At 29.9% G+C, this 23154-nt stretch overlaps 3 protein-coding genes across 4 annotated transcripts in view; 2 read left to right on the top strand and 1 right to left on the bottom strand.

Moving 5' to 3' along the window:
* The window catches only part of LOC128389892 (potassium voltage-gated channel protein Shaw-like), a 43916-nt gene extending 30749 nt beyond the window's left edge, over positions 1-13167 (top strand). The window contains exon 6 of the mRNA XM_053349535.1: positions 12428-13167. Coding sequence (XP_053205510.1) covers positions 12428-12573 — 146 coding nt within the window. The 3' untranslated portion in view covers positions 12574-13167. The remainder of the gene's footprint in view (positions 1-12427) is intronic.
* A 3609-nt stretch (positions 13168-16776) lies between these two features.
* Positions 16777-19552, bottom strand: LOC128389806 (GATA zinc finger domain-containing protein 7-like). Its single transcript, XM_053349434.1, has 2 exons — positions 19390-19552; positions 16777-19292 (listed from the first exon to the last, which is right to left on the bottom strand). The coding sequence occupies exons 1-2, from the start codon at positions 19445-19447 to the stop codon at positions 16873-16875; spliced, it is 2478 nt and encodes an 825-aa protein (XP_053205409.1). The 5' UTR covers positions 19448-19552; the 3' UTR covers positions 16777-16872.
* A 1070-nt stretch (positions 19553-20622) lies between these two features.
* Positions 20623-22897, top strand: LOC128389785 (uncharacterized). 2 transcript variants are annotated; one of them, XM_053349411.1, is made up of 4 exons: positions 20623-20757; positions 20917-21128; positions 21824-22081; positions 22213-22897. In XM_053349411.1, exons 1-4 carry the CDS (start codon positions 20634-20636, stop codon positions 22492-22494), a joined length of 876 nt encoding a protein of 291 aa, XP_053205386.1. In that variant the 5' UTR covers positions 20623-20633; the 3' UTR covers positions 22495-22897. The 2 variants fall into 2 exon arrangements, with proteins under 2 accessions (XP_053205386.1, XP_053205387.1); XM_053349412.1 differs by lacking the exon at positions 20623-20757 and having other exon boundaries at positions 20803-21128.
* Positions 22898-23154: the final 257 nt, after the last annotated feature.

Below are 23154 nucleotides of genomic sequence, written 5' to 3'. Positions count from 1 at the left end.
ATCAGATCACAATTGGGAATTGATTTACTATTTTTTTTCACTGATATTTTTTAATATTTTTTTCAGGGGAAAAAACGTAAAAATTGATTGACCATGAGCAATTTCAAATGAATCTTTAATCATCTACAAAACATTGAACAATTCAACTAATCACCATTAACGATAAAATAATGATTTTGATAATGATTGAATTGAATAAACATAAAGTAAGGATGAATAGTATTACCATGAAACGAGATGAGGAAAAATATGAAATAATTATCATCATGAATTGAAACTTGATGAACCAGTAAACAATATTTGCTTTAAACATAAAGCTCATTAAACTGTAAATTATAACAATTTAAATTGATTATTGTTGATATTTAAATGCTCATGGTATCATGTTTTTACCATGAGAATATATGAGAAAGTTGAAATTCTGATGAGGGAAATAAATCCTGGTGAAATTTATTCATACAACATTTTACCTTTACTACCAAAAGTATTTGCATCCTGATCTGAATCCATTTTCATGTTATTGTTGTTGATGTTGTTTATTCAGAACCAGAACTTTGATTGAGCAAAATGAACTTTCCCACTTTTTGTTAATCTTTTTTCATGATTTCATGAGATGATGGAAAAATGAAATAGATAAAACAAATTTCCATTTACAAGAGATATTATCAAATTCAAGAAATATTTTCCCACTTCCTCTTAACCAGTTTTCACCATGTTGAATAAAAATCAGGGTGAGAAAAAGTTTCAATACAAAAATCTCATGGATGCTTGTTGATATTATTTTTCCTCTTGCATGTTATCATGATGATGATGATGATGATAATATTATTACTGTTTATTATCATGAAGATGATGATGATTGTTGATGACAGAAGGATAAATTGTTGTTATCATTATCAGTTTATTCATGAGTAGTTGGTGAAAATATCTACTTATATTATTACCATGATATTCCCATGAAACATTGAATTTCTTTTATTCATTTAATTTTCTCTTTTTCTGATTTTTTTTTCATTTCTTTTTTTTTATTGATTTGTTTCTCTCTCAATCTTCATGATGTTTCATTCATTTTGATTCAGAGTTTCATAAGATGATCATGATGAAAATGATGATTTCCTGAACAAGACTTGAATAGTAACTAGGATTAAGTGATGAAAATGTAATGAAATATGATTACATTTATATACATTGAATGATTATCTATGAATAGAAATTTTCTCATCATTAACTAATTGTTCACAATTAATAATGTTTCCATCTAGACATATGATTTCTGTTACACATTCATGTACAATTCATCATTCCTTAATTGTGATTAAATACTTTTGACTAAATTCTTGACCAAAAGATTTACCAGAATCGTATCGAGTAAAATTATTGAATTTCAAGGTCATTGGGGTCAATCGCCAATAATAATTGCATATGAACAATTTAAATCATTCTGATTGTTCATCAAAATTAATCACCCATTGACTTTTTGATTCTAATTACTTTAAAACATTAGTTAACTTTTCTTATTAATAACTCAATCAAATTAAATTATCAACTCGTTACTGCTTAATTTTAGATGTCTAAATTGCAACAATTTAAATGATTTGAGTGCAAGAAAAGTTTTATTCAAAAATTAAACTGAAGTTTAAAGTAAATTTTAGTTGATTTGTTGATTGTTGGGAAGAAAATTTGATAAATAAAACAAATTTAATTTACTAAATTAAAGTTTTGTTTAATTAACTAAATTGACAAATTGATTAGCATTAACATAAGAAAACACTTGAAGTTGATTGTATTAAAGTTAAATTTGTTTATCCTTTCATGATGAGCCAAGAAAAGTTCAAGTATCATGAATGATAAATTGATCGTTGATACAATTAACTGATTATCGTAATTAACTTTTAGGCAAAACAATACATGAATTTGGTTTGAAATTTAATGTCTTTGACATGATCAATGAAGAGATGATAATCACCATGATGAAAATTGAAATCTAGAAGTAACTGAATTGAACCAGAACTTTTTGAAATTTAATGTTGACTCAAATGATGAATAAAGTTGTTACAATAGACACTGAACATGGTGATTTTGGTTTGATGATTTGATTCATGATAAAGTTCATTCCCTGGAATTGTTGATAAAACAGAAAATTATCATAAATCTACCTGAAGAAATTGATATTTATCGTTACCATGAGATTTGAATATTTTTTTTCAATTTCTTTTCCTGAGATTAGAGTAGCAAACAAAAAAGTTTATCGTTTAGCTTTCATTTTATCCTGAAAGGTAAAATAAATGGAGGAAAGAAAAGCAAAGTTCTGACCATTTTGTTGACCAGCATCATGTTGATCCAAAGTTAATTGTTGAAATTGTTGGAATTACATGTTTTCAAACTAATGATGTGAATCCATTAACTGAGTAACCATGAACCCGAATTTTTTGCTTCTCATTTACCTTGAATCTTTTCATTATTATCACCAGCATCATCTCAATAGTCATTATGATGAAATTAACTCCATGTAGCTCATGAAACAAGTTAATTTGTTACCTTGACGATGAGTAAGGAAGAATGAAAGTTTTGGAAACAACTGAATGATATCATATTAATATCAGACTAAATAAATGTGATTAATGAATATTAAGAATCATGATGAAACATGAGAAAATTAACTCACAGACACCACGGAAAAAAATATGAACAATTGACATGAGAAATTACAATTTCCTGATGATTTTCAATCTGAGTTTCAAACTTTTTCTTAGGAAATAGGAAAAAAAAGTTTCATTGATACTAATACATTATACTATTAGATATCTAAAGTTAATGAATGAACTTCAATATATCTTTTCAATATCAATGAACATTTCGATGATAATTCATGATGATTGGTTTCATATTTAATACATAACCAGTTGGCAGGGAAAAGGATAGATACATATGAATGTATATAAGAAAATCCTAAGAACAGAATGAAAATCAGAAATGAATGTTATTCAGTTGTAACAACAGGGAGAATCGTTGAGACTCAGAGGAAAGCTAAATAAAAACAACAGGGAAAAAGGGAACTTTATACAAAAAGACTGAGACATAGACAGGGGATGGAATTGAAATGATGAAGATGAGCAACAATGTATTATTATTGTTATTATGATTGAGCATCATTATTATTATTAATATGATCAATGGTGAAGCCAGAAAATCATCATTTTCCCATCAAATGTCAAATGCAATGTTGTAACCTCATTAATGCAATAACCAAAATCCGAAAATGTTATTATTGTATTTTCTGTATATGTATGATACAAGCTCATACAAGTTGTAGATTCAGATTTTCATGAGTAAATCTCATTGAAATTTACCATGAACTTTATCATAATCCAAGAGTTTTTTGCCAAAAAATAACGGAAAAGTGTAAACAATAAACATAAGCAAAAAATAACAACCAACATGAAACTCACATGAACAGTAATATCATGTTAAGAATCAAATGTTTTTAAACTTTTTTGTCCAAATATCAACAATTTGTAGTAAAAAAAATCATATATCTCACTTGGGATGTAAGACATTTGATTGCTCATGAAATGTTATCATCATTTACTGAGCTTTTTCATGATGAAACTGAATATTTTTACCTTGTTTAATGTTTTTATATGTTTTTCTGTGTGTTTGCATCTAAATTTGCATTATTATCATTATTATTATGCAATAAATTACATGGGTATTCATTATTACTTGAGCTTTTCAGAAATAAATAACATAATTCAAGAGACGAAAGTATTTACTATAATTTGATTGTATTTATTTTTCAAGTGCTAATTTGATTATCACAATTAAAATTAGGAAAAAGATAATATCATCATAATATTTACACTACTATAAATGTCAATGACTATCAAGAAATATTCACACTTCCAATCAGAGTATTTAAAAGTTTCAACATGAATTTGTTGTTATTTTATTGCAAAATTATTCTCATGGTGATGAGAGTGTCAATGTTTATAAGATAGAGTTTAAAACTTTGTTTTTTTTATGTATTCGAGGATATGAAACAATCAACAACTTAGTAGAATTGGTTACAAATGTTATTCGTTAACATTTTCTTACCACCGAAACTTTTTATACTTTTTGACAAAGTTTTTTGTTCTCCTTACTCTCTGCACCCAAATCCTATTATTATCGTGATTCTGAGCTTTTGAATTTCTCTCTGAAGTTCAATCTTTCAGCATTTTTGCTTCATTTCCTTTCATTTTCTTGCATCATGTTACTTTTTTTCCTCTTCCCCTTGTCTACATCCAACCTATTACTCTCTCTCTCTTTTTTGTTTTTACTCATCATCATGATACCATGCAAGAAGATGGTGATGATAATGATGATAATCATTCTCTGAACTTCATTTATCAAAAGCTTTTTTTATTGTTAAAAGACAGACGCTTGTACTAACTAAAAGTTTGACATAATCTTTGCCTGTTTTCAACACTTTCTTAATGGCTTCTCAAATATTCATGTTAACTCTTGTTATCCTCCATCATCATCATCATCGTCATTATCTTCACCAGTCTCTCTCTCTCTCTCTCTCTCTCTCTCTCTCTCTCTCTCTCTCTACTACCCTTATTTCTGAATCAACAAACTCTCTCAGCCATTTTGTTCAGTTCTTATCATCCGATCTTCCTTTCTTATTACATGATGTGTATGTGTTGATGACCAAGCCTTTTTTTTGCTCTTTTGTCCAAGGGTAAAAGCTTTGGTATACACAATGATGAGGAATGAAGATGTTCAGAAAGATTAGAGATGATAATGACACAGGGAGTGATGATGATGATGATGAGGAGGATGAAGCTATTGGCTACTACAAAAGTAGTTGTAGTAACTGGACATGAAATAACAATAAAAGGTTTGAACATCCAAATAGTTAATTTTGACCACTAAACATGATGATGGCTATGATTAAATTTCTAGTCTATTAAGCTTTTAGTAGCGATGATTAATTTATCCAGTGAAAATAAGATTGTCCAACATGTCCACTGACCCACCATCCCAACCCCTGTTCAGTTAATATAATTCATGTGTTGACCTCTGAAAAAAAAGTGAAACAAAAAAGAGGTGAAACTTTGATTCAATTGCGAAAAATATCAACAAAAAAAAAGTTTATCAATCATCACAAAGTGGACACATAAATCTGAGATGAATGGTCAATCATTTAAATCAACATAATCCATCAGCTGTTGGTCATCTTAATCTAATGATAATCTCTTAAGTTTCAATAATGATAAACATGGCGATTAATTTAACCAAACAAATGAACACTTAATTGTTTTCATTTTTAGTAAATATTATCAACATCAATCAACTAACATTATCATTCATCATTCTTGACAATTATGCCAATAAAAACTAATCATCATGAAAATTGTTTCAAAAAATGTAACATCAGATAATTGAATTACAATTAAATCAAATTAGATTTGACAACATAATCATAACTGTAGTCAATATATTAATCATAACATGTAAGTTGATTGTAACCATAATCATCTTAATCGTTGACCGATATAAAAAAAATATTTATAATCTCATCTCGGAAATGATGCTAATCAATTTGGTGTTAATCTATTACCAATAATCAATAATCAAATAGAATCACATTTAAAACTAATAACTTGATATAGTTAACTTTTGGGATCAATAATTTACAATGAAATGAGCTGATTAATTTTTACAACATCATTTAACTTGATTGATTTGATTCCTTAGATAATCAGACTGATGTAAATGATTAAGGATTAAGTCAGAGTTTGAGAGAAAGACAAAAAAGTTCATCAATCTTGATTCAGTTCATGATCATTTTTCAGGATAAAAGTAAAGACAAATTAACAAATTATTATAAGAACATGACAGTTTATTAATTGTGATTAACTTATTGATTATTCCCTTAAGTTAACGGTAAATTGATATTCACCAACTGAGTGAAATATTCATTGAAAAAACCAGAACTTTCCCCCTGAATTTTGGGTGAAATTTTTATTAACTTGAGAGCGATTCTTATAATAATAGAAAGATTTTCAATCTCAGTTGGAAAGTTAAGCCAATTTTTGATTGGAAACAATTGATTAAATGTCCAATCAAAAATTGAATGGAAAAGTTTCAATTGTTTCATCACCATTTTTCACCCTGAAAAAATTCAGACCCTTGGTGTATATCATTTGAGTCAAAATGATAGTAAAAATAATAATAATACATTATAAGAGTGAAAATAACAATATGATAACAGCAACAATGTTATGATCAATTTCCTGAATGCAACTGAATCAATTGTAAACCTTTTGGGTCTTTCAATTTGATGAAAATTGTCAAAATGATTTCAGGGTGTGGTGGTATGGAGACACTATCATGGTGATGATGATGCTTTCAGGGAATCATCATGAACATTGTATCATTTAAAATAACAATGATTTGATTTTAAAGTTGACTGTTACTCTGATTGATGAAACGAAAGGCAAAAGGTGGAGAGAAGTAGAAAAGAAGAAGAAAAAAAAAGTTCTGATAAAAATCATCATGGAAAATGTTCAGTAGAAAAGAAAAAATCGATTTTTTCTCTTTTTCTCTTTTTTTCGTTCTCTTATCTTCTTCATCTTCTTCAAAAATAACATCATCTATCATCTTAACTTTCTCAAGGTAACTTGAGATTCCAGGATAACTTTTACTTTACTTTTTTTCTTTTCTTTTCTTTTTCCACCTTGAAACTTTTACCACTCTCACTGGTTCCTTGGTGACAACTTATTCCTCCCCACCCTGGAAATATATATCAATACACTTTAATATCTGATGACAGTTTGATAATTAAAATGTTTCTTTCAATTCTTGTTTTGAGGAAAATTATTCCCATTCAATTGATTGTCTATTACGTTATTGGAAATCAATCTGTTAAATCACAATTAACTATCACCATTCATGTGATAACATGAGATTAACTTTTAATCAACTTATGTAAATTGTGATTAACTTAATTTACTTGTTACTTGTTTTTGATGATCAGTTGTAAATGACAGTTTTAATCAAGGCTTTTTTTTTCATCATCTTGTTGACTGAAAATCAATAATCAATTGGGTTTTGATTACAAATTGTTGATCATTAGAAGTCATCTCATTTTCCTGTTGGTATACAATTGATACTAAATTTTTTTGATTACTATTAGTTGATATTACTTAATTATCACTTTGGTTAATTGTTCATTGATTAACATGATGCATGACTGTTGGGTCTAATGGTCAATCACTTAACTGTCTTGACCATTGATTAACTAACAGCCTTTGGGAATATTATTAATACTTTCAACCCGTTTACTAATTTGATGATATAATACAATTAGTTGATTGTGTTGATCATCTAATCTCTTTCTTTGGTTACAATTGTAAAAGACAAACAATTAACAATCAGTGAGTGTTAATTGTTTTTAATATAAAATATTTGGAAGTTCATTATTTGATTGTTGGAATAAAAAGTTAATTTAAATCAGTGGAAAAGTTTTAGGAGTTTAATTGATAAATCGACTTGTTAGAACTTTTTTTCGTCGAATTTTTTTTCTTTTATTTATATTGATTATCCAAGTTCCATCAAGTTCACTTGGGTTGACCATCGGTCATCATTACGATGATTGCAACTCAAGAAACAGAGAAAAGAAAATTCCAACAATTCTGAACAATAACAATTAGTTAATCAATTACAACGGTTAATTATCATTTGTTTTATAAGGAAACAGAGCTGATCAGTGGTTGAAGGATTTAATTTCAAGTTGATTTGATTAATTGTTTACCCATTAAATGATTAACAACATTGGGTAGATTTAATTATCTGAAAATTATCACTTTGATTGTTGGTCATTTGATTCATGACAATTAATCAACTAACTCAAAAGCACATTGATGACAATTTAAGTCAATATATATTGTAAGGTTAGTAATTGTTGTTATTATTAATAGTTAATTGTAGCAAAGTGACTCCATTGTTAATCATAATCAATTAGATCAATAGATTTGTACTCAGCTGATCAAATAAACTATGGTGAGTAAAATTAAGAAAACTAAATTATTGATGATTAAGATTGCAACTAAATTTTTCATCATATAAGTGTAAAGTTAATTGTCCTCAGATTGTAAATTGAAAATTAAACTAGCAAAATTAGATTTAGATTATTATCAAATTTAGTTTAACATGAATTCTGGTCAATAATTAAACCAGAATGTATATTGATTTATAAACAATAATCAAATTAACAATCAACACATTAGTTGAGTAAACATGATCATTAACTGAATCCATAAGTTGTAACAATTTATTGATTGTATTGATATTTGTATTATGTAATAATTTATTGATTAATATTGAGTGAAACTCAATTGATTAAATAATGAATGACGATATTGGCTAGTTAATTATGTACTAGATTGTTATTAAATCATAATAATCACCAATAATTTATCTGTGCCATGATTAGGATACGGATCAAGATAATCTTTCCAATCCTTTATCATTATCGTATTTGCTATTAGACTTTAATTTACTTTTCTCACTGATTAATATTATCATTCTCAAGTTAATTTGATTAACTGACTAGTGAGAAGATGAAAAGTGAGAAGAAGATGATAAAAATTGGATGAGGGAAAAAAGCACAACGATTCTTTGGGCTTATTTTAACGTGTATTCGAGGTTTAATCGAGTCGAACTAATCTGAAAATCGATAATCAATTGATTAAGAGAATACTACAAAAGTGATGAAGATAAAGGTGATATGATGATGACGAGTGGATGAGGATGGAGATGAAGATGAAGATGAAGATACACTTTGGTTTGGGTTTGAGATTTGAAATCTAATAACCTAAGATATTATTTCAATTGTTTCACTTGATATTTGGGATAAGTTGATTGTTCAAGAGTTTCGGTTAGATTTGTACACTATTGATGATGAGAATATCTGAAGAAATTGAATGAAACAAATTACGAATAAAACTGAATCATCTATCACAATACAATTTATAATTTAAATTGTTCCCAATTAATAATAATGAAAAGTTTTCATCAAGATTAATCAATGAGTTAACATTTCTATCAGATTGTATGTGTTAATCTATTATGACAATTGTTAAGCTATTCAACAACAGAATCAATCACAATGGATTCTCAATGAATGAACTGTAATCATGATTATAATATATTGAGCAAGAGATTCTGATTTCAATGGGTCATTTTGAGTGTTGGTCATTAATTGAATTTCTGTTCAATTAGGTTGACAAGAAAAAAAATTCATTACCGATTTACAATTGATGATGAGCAATTTTCATTAATCAGTATGAATAAAATTTGAAAGTAAAGCAGAAAACACAATTAAATTGATTGGAATTGAAACTTGGAAATTAAAAGTTTCCATTGAAATGAATTATATTATTAATAATATGTTAGTACTTTGAAAGTTTTAACAGTTTACTAATTGTTGAAAGTAGCTTAATGTAATTAAACGTTAATCATCATCACAAGCTGCCAGATAATTCATTCATCCAGTGAAAATAATGAATCTCATGATGATAATAATAATAATAATATTGAAACTGAATAATAATATAACATTGTTACTGAAAATTTCCCTCAATCTGAATCCATGGAAGAACCAAATTAGTAATATAATCAACTAATTTTTTTATTATTCAGCCTTGTGTTTCATTAAACTACATGAAATGAAATTCTGTATAATAATTATATATACTGTTGATTGAGATTATGAGATAACATATTAAATTCAGTGGGTGGGAGTGATTATAGTGGACATGAGGGGATTAATATATAATCTGTGAATAAACATGAACAAAGGTAAAACGATGAGCCAAAGTGAAAACAAAAACAGGAAACAAAAAACAGGAAAAGTCAAAATGATTATATTCAAGTTGAGAATCATCATCACCATCATCAGGGGAATCATGAATACTACCCAATGGTCAATGATTCAGTTTGAGGGAAATAATTCACAGAGAGAGAGAGAGAGACTGAGGATTAGAACATGTTTTTACCATGAAGAGCAGAGAACCATCCCAAAGAATCAGAATTGTAATTTAATCTATTGAACTTTTTTTCTCTCTCTTTTTCCTGATTCAGTTGAGAAAATTGAAAATGATGGATTATCTTATGTGGAAGAGAATAAAAAATTCATGATAAAACTTGAATAGATTGAATCTTTCTCTCTTCCTATTGATATAATAATAGATTAGCAGATTAAATTGTTTACCCAAAAATAACAATAGCGAAAATTGTTTCAATCAATCAATCAAGAGTGAACGATGATTAATAATTGATAATCAACATGAGATTCAGTTTCAATTGTTTCTGTTTTGTCTCCAATATATTGGAAACCAAGAAGATACAACAACAAAAAAAGTTCTGACTCTCTGATTCCATGTTTACCATGAGAGGAAAAAGATAGCAAAAAAAATCATCGCTGTGCCATTTTCTCATGACTAAAAAGGTTCATGAGATTCAGGGGGTTCTGTCATCATGATAATCTGCTCGATTTCAAGATAAAAAAACAACATTCTTCTTATAGTTTAATGATTAGGAAAATTATGGTTCCTTTTGTAAATGTATTATTATAACTATGAACATGAGGAAACATGAAAAAAAAGAGGAAGAAAAAAAATACATGGAAAGCAATTCAATCCATCAATCTGGAACTGGATTCAATACATCATCATCTTTATCTTCATCACAATCCACAATTTAATCATTATCCTATCATGTTTACTCAGAACACAGGGTGGAAAAGTATATACATATAATGCAGAATCGGGTGAAATATTGGGATACAGGGGAGAAAGAAAATATTGTTCTAAATCAATATTCTGATTCTGGAAACATGGTAATGGTGAAATTGAAATTGTAACATTTAACCAACGTGATCAAATGATTGAATAAATATACAAATAATAATATATATTATCACATTTGATTAGGGTGGGTAGAGCATTTTTCTGGTTGAAATTGTTCATTTTCATCATGATATCATGTTGATAAGCCTTAATCATGTTTCAGCATTTATGTAATTTTCTTGTTGAATTAAGTTCATTGAAATGATACGGAAAAAATGAAATTCATTGAGCAAATGAAACTGAATCACTCAATAAACACATGATAATTTGGTTAACATTCAGCTAATCATTTGTTGATATTGTTTTCCTCTCATCAATATCATCAATCAAATCAACACATAACAATTAAAGGAAACTCAATCAACTCGTTAAATGATTAACGGTCAACAATTAACACTTTGTTACCTTTTACGATTAATAATCAACTTATTCAACTCACCTTAATGATCATTAGGATTCTGATTTAATCTTATTTTTCTTCATCAGAATCATCATGATGTTATTTTCACCATGTCCAATGTTAACACAATGAGAATTGAGAGAAAAAGTTCTGATAAAATTTATTAATCTTCTGGAACTATTATTATGATGATTATTTCATTTTCCCTCAACGATTAACTCAATTTAAAGATCAATCAATTCTGATAATCAAATTTTTTGACATTAAATTTTGATTCTTCAACCAAATGGTTGATTTTTAATTTAGTTGAGATTTTTACTACAATTGAAATTTTGATTTGAATTCAATTTTTACTCTGTTGTATTCAAATCGTCATTTGCATGATAAATTCATGAGAAACATAAGTTGAGAGCTTTTTCTCTCACTCTCTCAAAAATTTCCAATTGACTTGTCAATCATTGAGATAATCAATTTAATACACAATAGTAATAATTGTAATTCTGAATTTAGAGAGAGAGAGAGAGAGAGAGAGAGATTACAAATTTTCTCGTCAAAAGAAAATATTGAATTCAGAATTCTGGTAACTTCAGCCAATCATATAAAGCTATCAATCTAAAGGTGTAAAAGTTCATGATGATAATATTGATCCATCTACACTTGGAAAATCAATTTCATTGTATTTCTTTAAAGGGAAGAGATAATTTTGCTGAGAAAAAAAGTTCACATCTCATGGTGATGACCAAAAAACTAGAAAAAAATTTCCCTTTAATTTGAGTCTCATGTTAACATGAACATTGGAACTGAACTTTTCATCTAAGCCACTTTACCACCGCCATATGTTATCATCATGGTAACATCATGTACGGTCATCATCAGGCTAGTTGTTGTTCTTGTTGTTTATCAAAACAATTTATTTATCACTGTTGACAATTTTTTACTATTCTCGCTGAGAAAAGTAAAGAAATTAGGTTAACTTTTTGAATTTTTCACTATTCCAATTCTTGACCAGTGTCCAAATCAATCGTGAATCAGAGATACACACAAAATCCTTAACTCCATCAACTTTAATCATTATCACAATTAATTCATTTTCATTTTGGAATTTTCTTTTCTCTCTCTCTATCTTCAGATCATCATCATCATCAAACAAGATCAGGACGAAACTCAGACACAAGCCTGTTAGCCAGTGGTCATCCAGGTAAAAGTCGTCGTCCATCAGGTGGAGTTTTCTCAATCCATGGTGATTCTGAACTGGCCAAGGGTCTAATTGCTTAAGGAGAACGATTAATCTTGTATAATATTAAGATAATAAAGACGACGAAATTAAATTCTCAAATACGATTTTCACAAGTAATCATCATGATAATCATCTGGGGATTGAGAAAAACTCTCTCTCTCTCTTTCTCCCTCAGTTCATTCTCATCATAAATGTATGAAAGATTAATCTTCAGTAATCAAAGAAAGAGAGCAAATAATTGTACCATGGACCAAAAATGTACCATCAACATTGAATTAAATGATTCTGACCATAATATTGGTGAAAAGAAAAACTGACCAAATGAATTTCCATGATAACTTCCAATTAGCCAATTCTCCCCAATCATCATAATTACATCCTCATCTTTCACAGCCAAATAAAAATGAAATCAAGGTCCAGTTACACTGAGGAAAAACAACTCATGAGGTGCCCATCTATTAATCCTCTCTAATCCACATCATCACCCACCTCAACTTCATCCGTTGATTACATGAGATTATTATATACATTAATCATTGTAAATAAAAATTCATCTCTCTCAATCTAATTATTTCTTCACCTTCGCTCAAAGATAATTTTACCGATCATGTTACCAAAAAAAAAAAATAAAAGAGACAAAAAATGTTACTCACTTTTTTTCTCAGCGAATTCGAAGTTCACCTCATCGTTTCCGTTTCCGTTTTCTTTTTCTCTCTCTCTCTCTCTCTATCTCTTCATCTCTCACTTTCTCTCTTTCTCTGTACCAAAACAAAATTCTAATAAATCAAATCAAGTTTTCATTTAATTCAATGATTTATAACAATCAACTCGATTCTAGTTGATAACCAATCATTTATTATCTTGATTAACTGATTGCTACGATTTCCAATCGAAAGTGTTAAAACTATAACTTTTCTTGATTACAATTAACTTTTCTAGTAATTAATCATCGTTAAAATTAATTGGACTAATATTTGTCAAGAAAATATAATTGATCAAGTTGTTAGTTTAATAATTGTTACGATGAACGTTTTTTTTTAAATAATCAACTGAAAATGCAATTTAATTTAATTAATTGTGACTTAAAATGAGTTAACCAAATCAAGTGGAAACTAAATTGTTAAGAGACAATGAAGAAACATTAAATTATTACTACAATTAGATTGAAAATTAATTAAGCCAGTTAAATGTTTAATTGTATTGTCATGTTTTTAACTATTGTTTAGTAATTAGTTAATCATGATTATTCAATCTCATCATTCAAATGAATAACAATCAGTGTTGATAGAAATCAACTTGGATTAATTGAAAACCACAAAATGAAAAGATTTGTAATTAACTTAATTAACGATTCATTTGTTGTAAGGTTAATTGATTAGGGTTAACAATTAACTAAGGAGATGATTTGATTGTTAATCAATCAATCATTCAAAAACAATGGAGATGGATATGACATGAAGGAAAAGAGAAAGTTTCAAATTAATTAATCAAAATGATCAACAATTAAAAGTTGCAAGTTGATTGTGCTGTTGACAACAATTTAATCTGAAACAATTTAAATTGTTTTGACACTTTCCAGCAGTTCAATCCTTAATCTAGATACTTAACTTCAATTGTCATCTTATTTTCATGATTAATACAATTTTCATGTGAGTATCTTTTTGAAACAATAAGATATAAATTATATAATCATCATGTCAGGGTGATGATACAATGTGATAAATAATATCCTGAAGATTGTGAACAAAAAGTTCAGTCTCATGAAAGGGAAAAGTTTAATATGAAAAACTCATGGATTTATGGAGATAAATAATGTTAACCATCAACCTTTTAATAAAGAGTTTAAATTATCATCAGTAAATTTTCAATTTCCATCATGAAAATTCATATAATCTTCTTATTCGTCATGAATTGTTGTTTCATCTTAAGAAAAGTTTTACATTTGTAATTATTATTACATGGAAAGAGTGACAACTTGACGATAAAGGATTAGATTTGTTTTTATTTTCCTCTGATTCCAGAAGGATGAACATGGTTGAATTTCATGATTGAATTTCCTGGTATCGTGAAAAAATGAAATGAATCCTTGAAGAAAATGATGAAACAAAAAAAATCGTTGAAACACCAAAGAGAAAGAGAGGAGAAGATGATGAAGATGATGATGATCATGATGACGATTTCCAGATAGTAGATGGGAACATTTACCAGAAATGATAGTTTAGGTTCAGAACTTTTTCATCAATTTCGTGAATCATCATTTCAGATTATTGAACAGAATCCATCCCATGGAAATAAATAAGATGATGACAAAAGAGAGAGAGAGAGAGAAAGCATAAGTTATTCACATGCGATGTTCATGATATTTCAAATGAATTCAATTTACGATCATCATCATGATAACTATTAGAAAGCAAAGAGAAAAAATTTCTCAACAGTTCTGATCATCATCTTGATAATGATGAGTAATAATAATCGAGCCTTAGAGCTCATGGTGTTAATGATAATGCACCGATATTATTATTATTATTTATCATGTAATAACAATCATCAGAATCCATGATAATTTGCTAAGCTTTTCCACCTTCTCTCCATGTAAACAGACTGAGGATATAATTTAATAATCATCATAATCATTATCACCAAGGTGCAAGAGCCTGAGGATTGAGTTGATATTTGTGATAATAACAATTTAAACCATGTCAATATAATTTTAAATGGTCAGTTGATGATGATTACCTAAGTGATTATCATTACCTTTTTTTATCAGGTAAGTATAATAATATAATGTTCAACTTATTGGTTAATCTGATTGGGATTATCTTAATATTTAACGATAATGTGAATGATAATAGGAAAGTGTAAGAGTTTCAGGTCCTTATAACTGTATAAAAGATTGACTAGTGAGAGTAATTAGTTGATTAACGTCCAAGTGATCAATTAATTAGGGAAAAGGTCCAACAGTGTCCAGTGTGTCCTTGATAGTTTGTCAAATGTTGATGATTAATTGATTATTAGGTAAATCTAAATTTGTTTCCTGGTTAATAATTGAACCGTTAAAGGGAAACAAAAAGTTTGTATGATCAATTTTAAGGTTAATCAAGATGGACGATAAAATGGAAAATTATATTTCCAATTGTTTTATGAACTTTGTTCAGTTTCGTTTGGTGAATTTTTCAATCATGGTCACTTCATTTTTCAAACGTTAATCCATTTATATTAATATATATTAATGTATAGTCGTTCTGTATTCTTGGAAATGGTCATTGAGTGGTCAGTAATGATTATTTCATAGAGTTAAAGTTTCACTATAAGGGGAAATGTGATCAGTTTCTCAGTTCATTTGAACGGCTTGAAAGTTGTTTTTGTCATTTCGTCTTCTTCCTCTTGTTGATTATCTGTTATACCAAATCAATCAAAGATCAATCCAGATGAGAAAATAGAACGAGAGAGAGAGAGAGAGAGAGAGAGAGAGAGATGAAAAAGTACCAATTAGGATCAGATACATAAAAAGAGAGATGAGAAAACAAAACAAGCAACAGAAATTTAAACAGAATGATTAAAGTTAACAGTTGAGTTGACAATCATTTTGACACTTTGGTGACACAGAGATTTACACCAGGGAAAGAAGAGAATGAAAATTCAATAAAATTCATTTACCATCAAGAATAAAATGTCAAAAATGATTAATAAATTGTAACAATCAGAAAAGAAGCTTAAAAACAAATGACACGATCCATTGCTTGTTGCTGGACACATTGATTACTTCAAATTGTTAATGAGCCAGAGATGCAGATTCAAAGATTAATTAATTTATCAATTAACGAACCAATCTTTTGGATTTAATTGCAATTGGATCTAATTTGTTTTCATTTGTTGGTCAATGAAAATCATCAAGTAGTTGTAAGTGGTTGCGCTCATTATATATAGCAGATAGAGTGGCTTATAAGGCGCCTGCCGCGAACTGTTACAATTTTTGTTACATTTAAACTTCTTGGGGGTTTACTGTTTTCATGTGGGTAATAAGACGGAATTGAGCCCGTGTCATCGTAGACCAGAATCCACGACACTAACCTCTCGACTAGCAGCTCAAGTAGACATTCAAACGAAAGTATTTATAAAACTATCTCCATCTATTATCATCGATAGAAAATAATTCGAGAAATTTTTAACTTCAATTGGGTTTCAATTTTCCGTATTGATCTTTTTCATTGTATATGTAAGAATCAGGGAATGCAAATTCGTAATCGTAAACAATTTGAAAAATAACTTATTTATTGGATTCAAGAGGAAAGAGAGACAATCAAAATTTTAGTCGAATCAATTTCTGGAACATTTTGTTAAGAGATTCTTAATTTCTTTGATCTTGATGGAAAATCTGAATCCTTTTCATCCTCTTTTGAATCTTCACTTGTCTCTGTGAGTTTACATCGATACGAGAAAGGATCAATATCGATTTTATTTGATAAAAGGTCAGCAAATTTTTTATCGAACTCAATTAGTGAGCTTCGTAAACGTCCAACTTGACTAGATCGTAAATGGATGCAATGGAGACCATTACTTTCAATTTCTCCTTGAGAAGGATCAAATCGTGGAGCTTTTTCAAAAAGAACTTTACTTCGAACTGAAGTACCACCGAACAGAGCTGGAACTCGATTAACAGTTAGATACATTGTTGACTCGTCGATATTCAAACCAGTAACATGTTCAAATGGAACAGCGATCACATAATAAACGACAGTTGATGCATTAGTGTTGGATTGAGTTCGAGAGGTGTTATTGTTGGCACTATCCGGAACAAAATTAACACCACCACCACCACCACTCAGTCCACAGTTCGCACTATTTGTGGACAGAGATTGGACACTGAGGATTCCGTTTTGATCTTTTTTATCGCAGGTGTAAGAACCTGGGAATGCAAATTCGTAGATGAACCTCCTCTTTGAGAAGATAACTTTTAACTGTGTTGATGAATTTCGTCGAGTTAATCCTTCATTGGAAGATTGAACATGGAACATTCCAATTTTAAATTGTTCAATATCGAAAATTTTTGGACGCATTTCCCTTTTAATTGGTTCTCGATTTGTTGTTGCGATTGATCGATGTGATCGTTTACGTTTTTCACTTGCAACATCAATAAGGCCAGAAAGAATTTCCGATTTCGATTTCTCATCTAAATGAGAGGAAGATGAATCAGGAGCGGGAGCCAAATTTCGAAGTCCAGGTATTTGTGGACAAGTCAACATGTTGACCAATAGCGGGTTATTCATATAAAGCTTTTTATCCATTGTTATTCCAGCAGCTGAAGGTGTTGAAGAGGAAGAAGAGGAAGAAGAGGTTGAACAAGATGATGAAGGCGAAGAGGAATCATCACTGCCAAGAGGTGAATTGGTAAAAGATACCCGACTGGCTGATATCATGATGGGCATCCGACCATGAATGGGACTCGTTGATTCTTGAAGTGAGCTGAGTGAAGGTGAGCCCAAGTGTGGATGATGATGGGAACCTGGAGGAGTTGAAGAAGTGGTTGTTTGCTGTTGATACATTTTACCAAGAGGCGCTCGCCAGAAGATAATCTCCCTGCCACCGACATTGGTCGTCATGTAGGGTGAGATAAGTCGAGGTGAAACTTTATGAGTATACCCAAGATTGGGCTGAATTGCAATCGGACGTTGATAGGATGGATAAGCGGTGAAAGCAGCCGCAGCATTTGTACCATTGTTTGTTGTCGGCTGCAAGGTGGGCAATATTTGTCGATGGTGTTGATTGTAGTTCAAAATTGGCGTTGAACGAGTTGAATGTCCGCTGTTCATAAATTGTCCACTTCCAATTGTGTGCAATTTAGGTAATAAATGTGGTGGATTCGGATGGACATTTAAATTGTTATTGTTGGAATGATTTAAATTTGAATTACCGTTGAATCGATTGGTTAAATTATTTGTTGATCGAATCCTTGAATCAAATGAATAATTTAATTCATCAGGCATGGGTTTTTCCCAAGAACTAATCAACTGATTATCTTCATTTGAATCTGAACGATTATCTTGACCATGGTCATCATTTCCTCCATTATTTGAATTTGCTCCTCTTACAATACCATTACCATTATTATTACCATGTTGTTGATTGTTACTTGATACAATTAAATTGTCACAAATATGATTTGAAGTTGAATTGTTTTCTGAATAAATTACTTGTATTGACCGGTCGTCAACATAATTATTTTCAGATGATGGTAAATGATGATGAGATTGATGATTTGTTTCATTTGAAGGTGAAAGGTTGCTGGTGGGTGAATTGGGTGACCTTGTTAGTGAATCCTCCTTGTCAATCAGTAAATCACCCAAATCATTATCATTACTACTATTGTTGTTAGTGGAATTGAATGGATTACCAACCAACATTGTTTTCGCCATAAATTGGTCAAAATTGAGTCCCAATTCCTCCAAAAGCGGTGGCTCATCTCCAAATGAATCACCACCACCTCCACTTCCACCACCACCACCAGGAACATTTGATGAATAAAATGAGTCGTTATTCAGATCACCACCACCATCGCCGCCGATTCCTAAACCATTACCACAATTACCAAGACCATTACCATTGGGGGTGAAGGAAGAATGTGATGAATAGAGAGATGAATTGGTCGGTGGATTGCCCACCGGCGGAACATATTGATATTGATTATATTGATGTGGAGGAGGGTAAACATAAGGTGACATGGAATCCAAATTATCCATGGCGGTGATAGAACCAAAATCTTATACAAAAATTATGTACAGAAAAAAAAACCAAATGTAATTAGAAAGTTGAAAAGAGAGGGAAAACAGACACAATTAATTAGAAGATCTACTTACCTGTAATTAAATCATTTCGAGGAGGATAATTAGGTGGATATGAATATCGATCATCCATAGCAACAATTTAAAATTAAACTACAATTAAGAAGAGAGAGAGAGAGAAACAAAACTGAAAGAGTTAAATTGTTACTTTAACAAGAGAGAAATGAATGAGAAACAATTGGAATGTGTTGATGATCGAGTAATCATTTTATTTAAATCAATCGATTAATCGGTTGACAATTAAATTATGAATTCTAATTTTCTTAATTGATCAGGATCAAGTTTATTTTCCTTTTTGATTAGTGCCTCGTTCTTTTCATGGTGAGATTCGGGTTTATTTGATTGTTAACAATTAGCGATGAAGATGCAGTTAAGTTTGAGTAATTTAGTTAACAAGTAGTTGGACTTATTGGTTGAATTTGTTAATTAACTCAAATTATTAAAATAATAAACATTTATAATGATTTTGATGAAATTTATTTATTTGTCTAGAGGATTGTTATGATCATCTAATGATATTTACTATTCAATGGTGATGATAATTGAATGACAAAGTGTCAAACAATCAAGGAGGAGGAGGAGGAAATGACATGAGAGATGACAAAAACCCACCAAGTGGGTAAATTAAACTGTTCCCACTTGCTAACAATTAAGTATCACGAAGAAGAGGAGAGAAAAAATTAGAGACAAAGGATCGAATCAATCGACTCCATAGCAAAAGAGTAATATCAAACCTCAGAATTTTGAGTTGTTTTCTCTTTCTATTCATTATCAATATTCACTTTCAGACTTTCAACTTTAGTCCAGTGGTTAGCATGATGGGCAAACCTTATCATTGGTCTTTCCAACTTTGGGGCTCACATTCAATTCCTGACACTCAGATCAGATGATCAGCACGAACGCAGATCAGATCGACTCTTGTGCTTGTTGTATGAAACACATTACTCTTTGTTTACAGTGATCGTAACTAGAGATGTTCCGATCTCAGATTTTCAGTAGATCGAACGATTCGATCAATTTTCGCTAGTAAATTGATCAATTTCGATTTTTCAAATTTAAATTTCATCATCGAAAAAGGCTGAAAAATTTCTCTTTCTTTTGTATACTTTCTATTTTCACTGTCTAATTTCTTAATCAAGAAAAATTTATTAATTAGTTTTTCGAATTTTGAATTTTTATCGAAAACCACGTGGTTTTTTAGGTGATCGATTTTCTGAAAGTTGAGATCGATCAATTTTTCTTACTCAAAAATCGATCTGATGGTGAATAGATCAAACTCAAGTTTTCAGCTCTTTTGTTTTTGTAAACACTTTTTCTCTCTCAAAATCATCAAATCTTTTCTAAACAAAACTCTCTCATCCTGTTCAACTATTTTTGTCTCAGGTAATTAACAAGTGTCTGTCTTTCTTTTCCTTAAATTGACTATTTTCTCTCTCCGATTGTGTCCATTGAATCTTAACCACTGTTTCCACCCATGGATTATTGTGAACATCAGAATAGATCAGAAATATTAATTAATTGTTTTTACTCCAAATCAATTAGATTCAAAAGGTCATTTTGGTGGCCCTAATTCTCGCAACATGGAGCTTCAAGCCGATGATAAGAACAAAATATTAAGTAATTTAGATGGAATCAAACTTGAAAATACAATGTGTACTTCCGAACGGACTCAAAATTTACAGCACGAGGATCGAAGTTATGAAAATAAATCAAAAGTTTTGCTTTCAAAAAGTCCAAAACATCAACAATTTAACGTAAGAACAGTGTAATTAAAAAGTGTTTCAGAAGTAAACAGGTGATCTAATCGAATAGATTATCCTTGAAAAGTATGCATACATTTACATGTATTGGACTGAGTAATGGCCATTTTTATTTTCCTTTGAGTCTTCACTTGTCTCTGTGAGTTTGCATCGATACGAGAAAGGATCAATATCGATTTTATTTGATAAAAGGTTAGCAAATTTTTTATCGAACTCAATTAATGAGCTTCGTAAACGTCCAACTTGACTAGATCGTAAATGGATACAATGGAGACCATTACTTTCAATTTCTCCTTGATTCAAATTGTTCAATGTCGAAAATTTTTGGACGCATTTCCCGTTTAATTGGTTCTCGATTTGTTGTTGCGATTGATCGATCGTCGATGATCGTTTACGTTTTTCACTTGAAACATCAATAAGGCCAGAAAGAATTTCCGATTTCGATTTCTCATCTAAATGAGAAGAAGATGAAATTGCCTAAATATCATACAATCTATTGTGATAGATGATGATGGTGATACAATATATTTCAGGCCTTACTTGAACATTCTAATATAATAATTCCGTCTTTTTATTTCTGCCAAATTTATACTCATCTAAATTGTTTATCATTCGATTTCCTATGTTTTTATTGTCAGAATTATTTAATAGCTGATTAATTTTCTTTTTCATAACTTCTTACATTGTAGAAACTGATTCGAAAGCCAAATGAAGCACAATTTATTACTTATCACTACTATTTCCATAGTAAACCACAAGGCTCACCCCAACTTGCGCTCAGTGAGATAAACATGAGACGAGAACTTCAAGAGGATGAATGGACATTGACTAATTTTTACGCTACTTATCAGATCTTACTCATGGGAAGAGATTTGCTAAAGACTAAAATTGATCCAAAAAAACAAATCAGATTATATGGAAATTCAAACGTTGAACGTTATTTCAATGTAAGTGAATAATAATCGAGGGAGAAAAATATTATCAATATTTTTGATTGACAATCGCTAAATCTGATAAGTTAATTAATTTCACATAAAATAACTTGACCGAGTTTTTTTTTCTTAACTTTAAACTTCAGGAAAAAATCCGGATGCCAAACGATGATCAGTTAGACCAATTTCATCTTCATTTTCATTCGAAAACTTCGACTACACCACAAAATTTTCTTGCTCATATAAACATAACGAGGCATTCAAATGAGCCCGAATGGTCGCTCGTTAATCTTTTCTCAACTTACGAGTTATTGATTATGGGGAGTCGATTTAAAAAACTACCAAGTGCTAAGCCTTCACGTGAATATGTTAAAGCGGAAGAAGAGATACGAAAATTTTATCTCTCAACTGAGTTCAGGTCATCGTGACCCATCGTTATGGCAACATTAACTTTGGAACATGTTTGAGTTTTAATTAAGATTAAATCTCATCTAAAAAGGAAATTGGTAATAATCAGATTGTTTCGAGGATCATTATGCGTAATTATTTATGTTTAGTATTTTTTTTAATCGAAATAATTGATTAATTGCAACCCTTTCGAATGGTTTGCTCTACAAATCGTTTTCACCATGATAGGTCATTTTGAAAGGCATTAATGGAATTGAAAATTAACCGAAAATCTTTGTCTGATTGTTTCAATTGAGGGTTAACAATTTAATGTTTACTCTGATTTACTCTGTAAACACCAAAGTAACACCATGATAATTATCATGATTGCTATGCTAATAATAAAAAGTGATCATTGAACCAACAATACATACAATTTACCTTGATGATTAACAGCTAATGATGATTACAAAACTTTATGAGTATTGATTGAACTGAATTGCAATCGGACGTTGATAGGATGGATAAGCGGGGAAAGCCGCCGCAGCATTTGTGCCATTGTTTGTTGTCGGCTGCAATGTGGTCAATATTTGTCGATGGTGTTGATTGTAGTTGAAAATTGGCGTTGAACGAGTTGAATGTCCGCTGTTCATAAATTGTCCACTTCCAAATGAATGAGAAACAATTGGAATGTGTTGATG

This window comes from Panonychus citri, unplaced genomic scaffold (genome assembly GCF_014898815.1).
Source record: "Panonychus citri isolate SS breed McGregor unplaced genomic scaffold, ASM1489881v1 Contig00111, whole genome shotgun sequence".
Taxonomy (NCBI): Eukaryota; Metazoa; Arthropoda; class Arachnida; order Trombidiformes; family Tetranychidae; genus Panonychus; species Panonychus citri.
The sequence above is the reverse complement of the archived record's forward strand: the minus strand, read 5'-3'. Positions and strand labels throughout refer to the sequence as shown.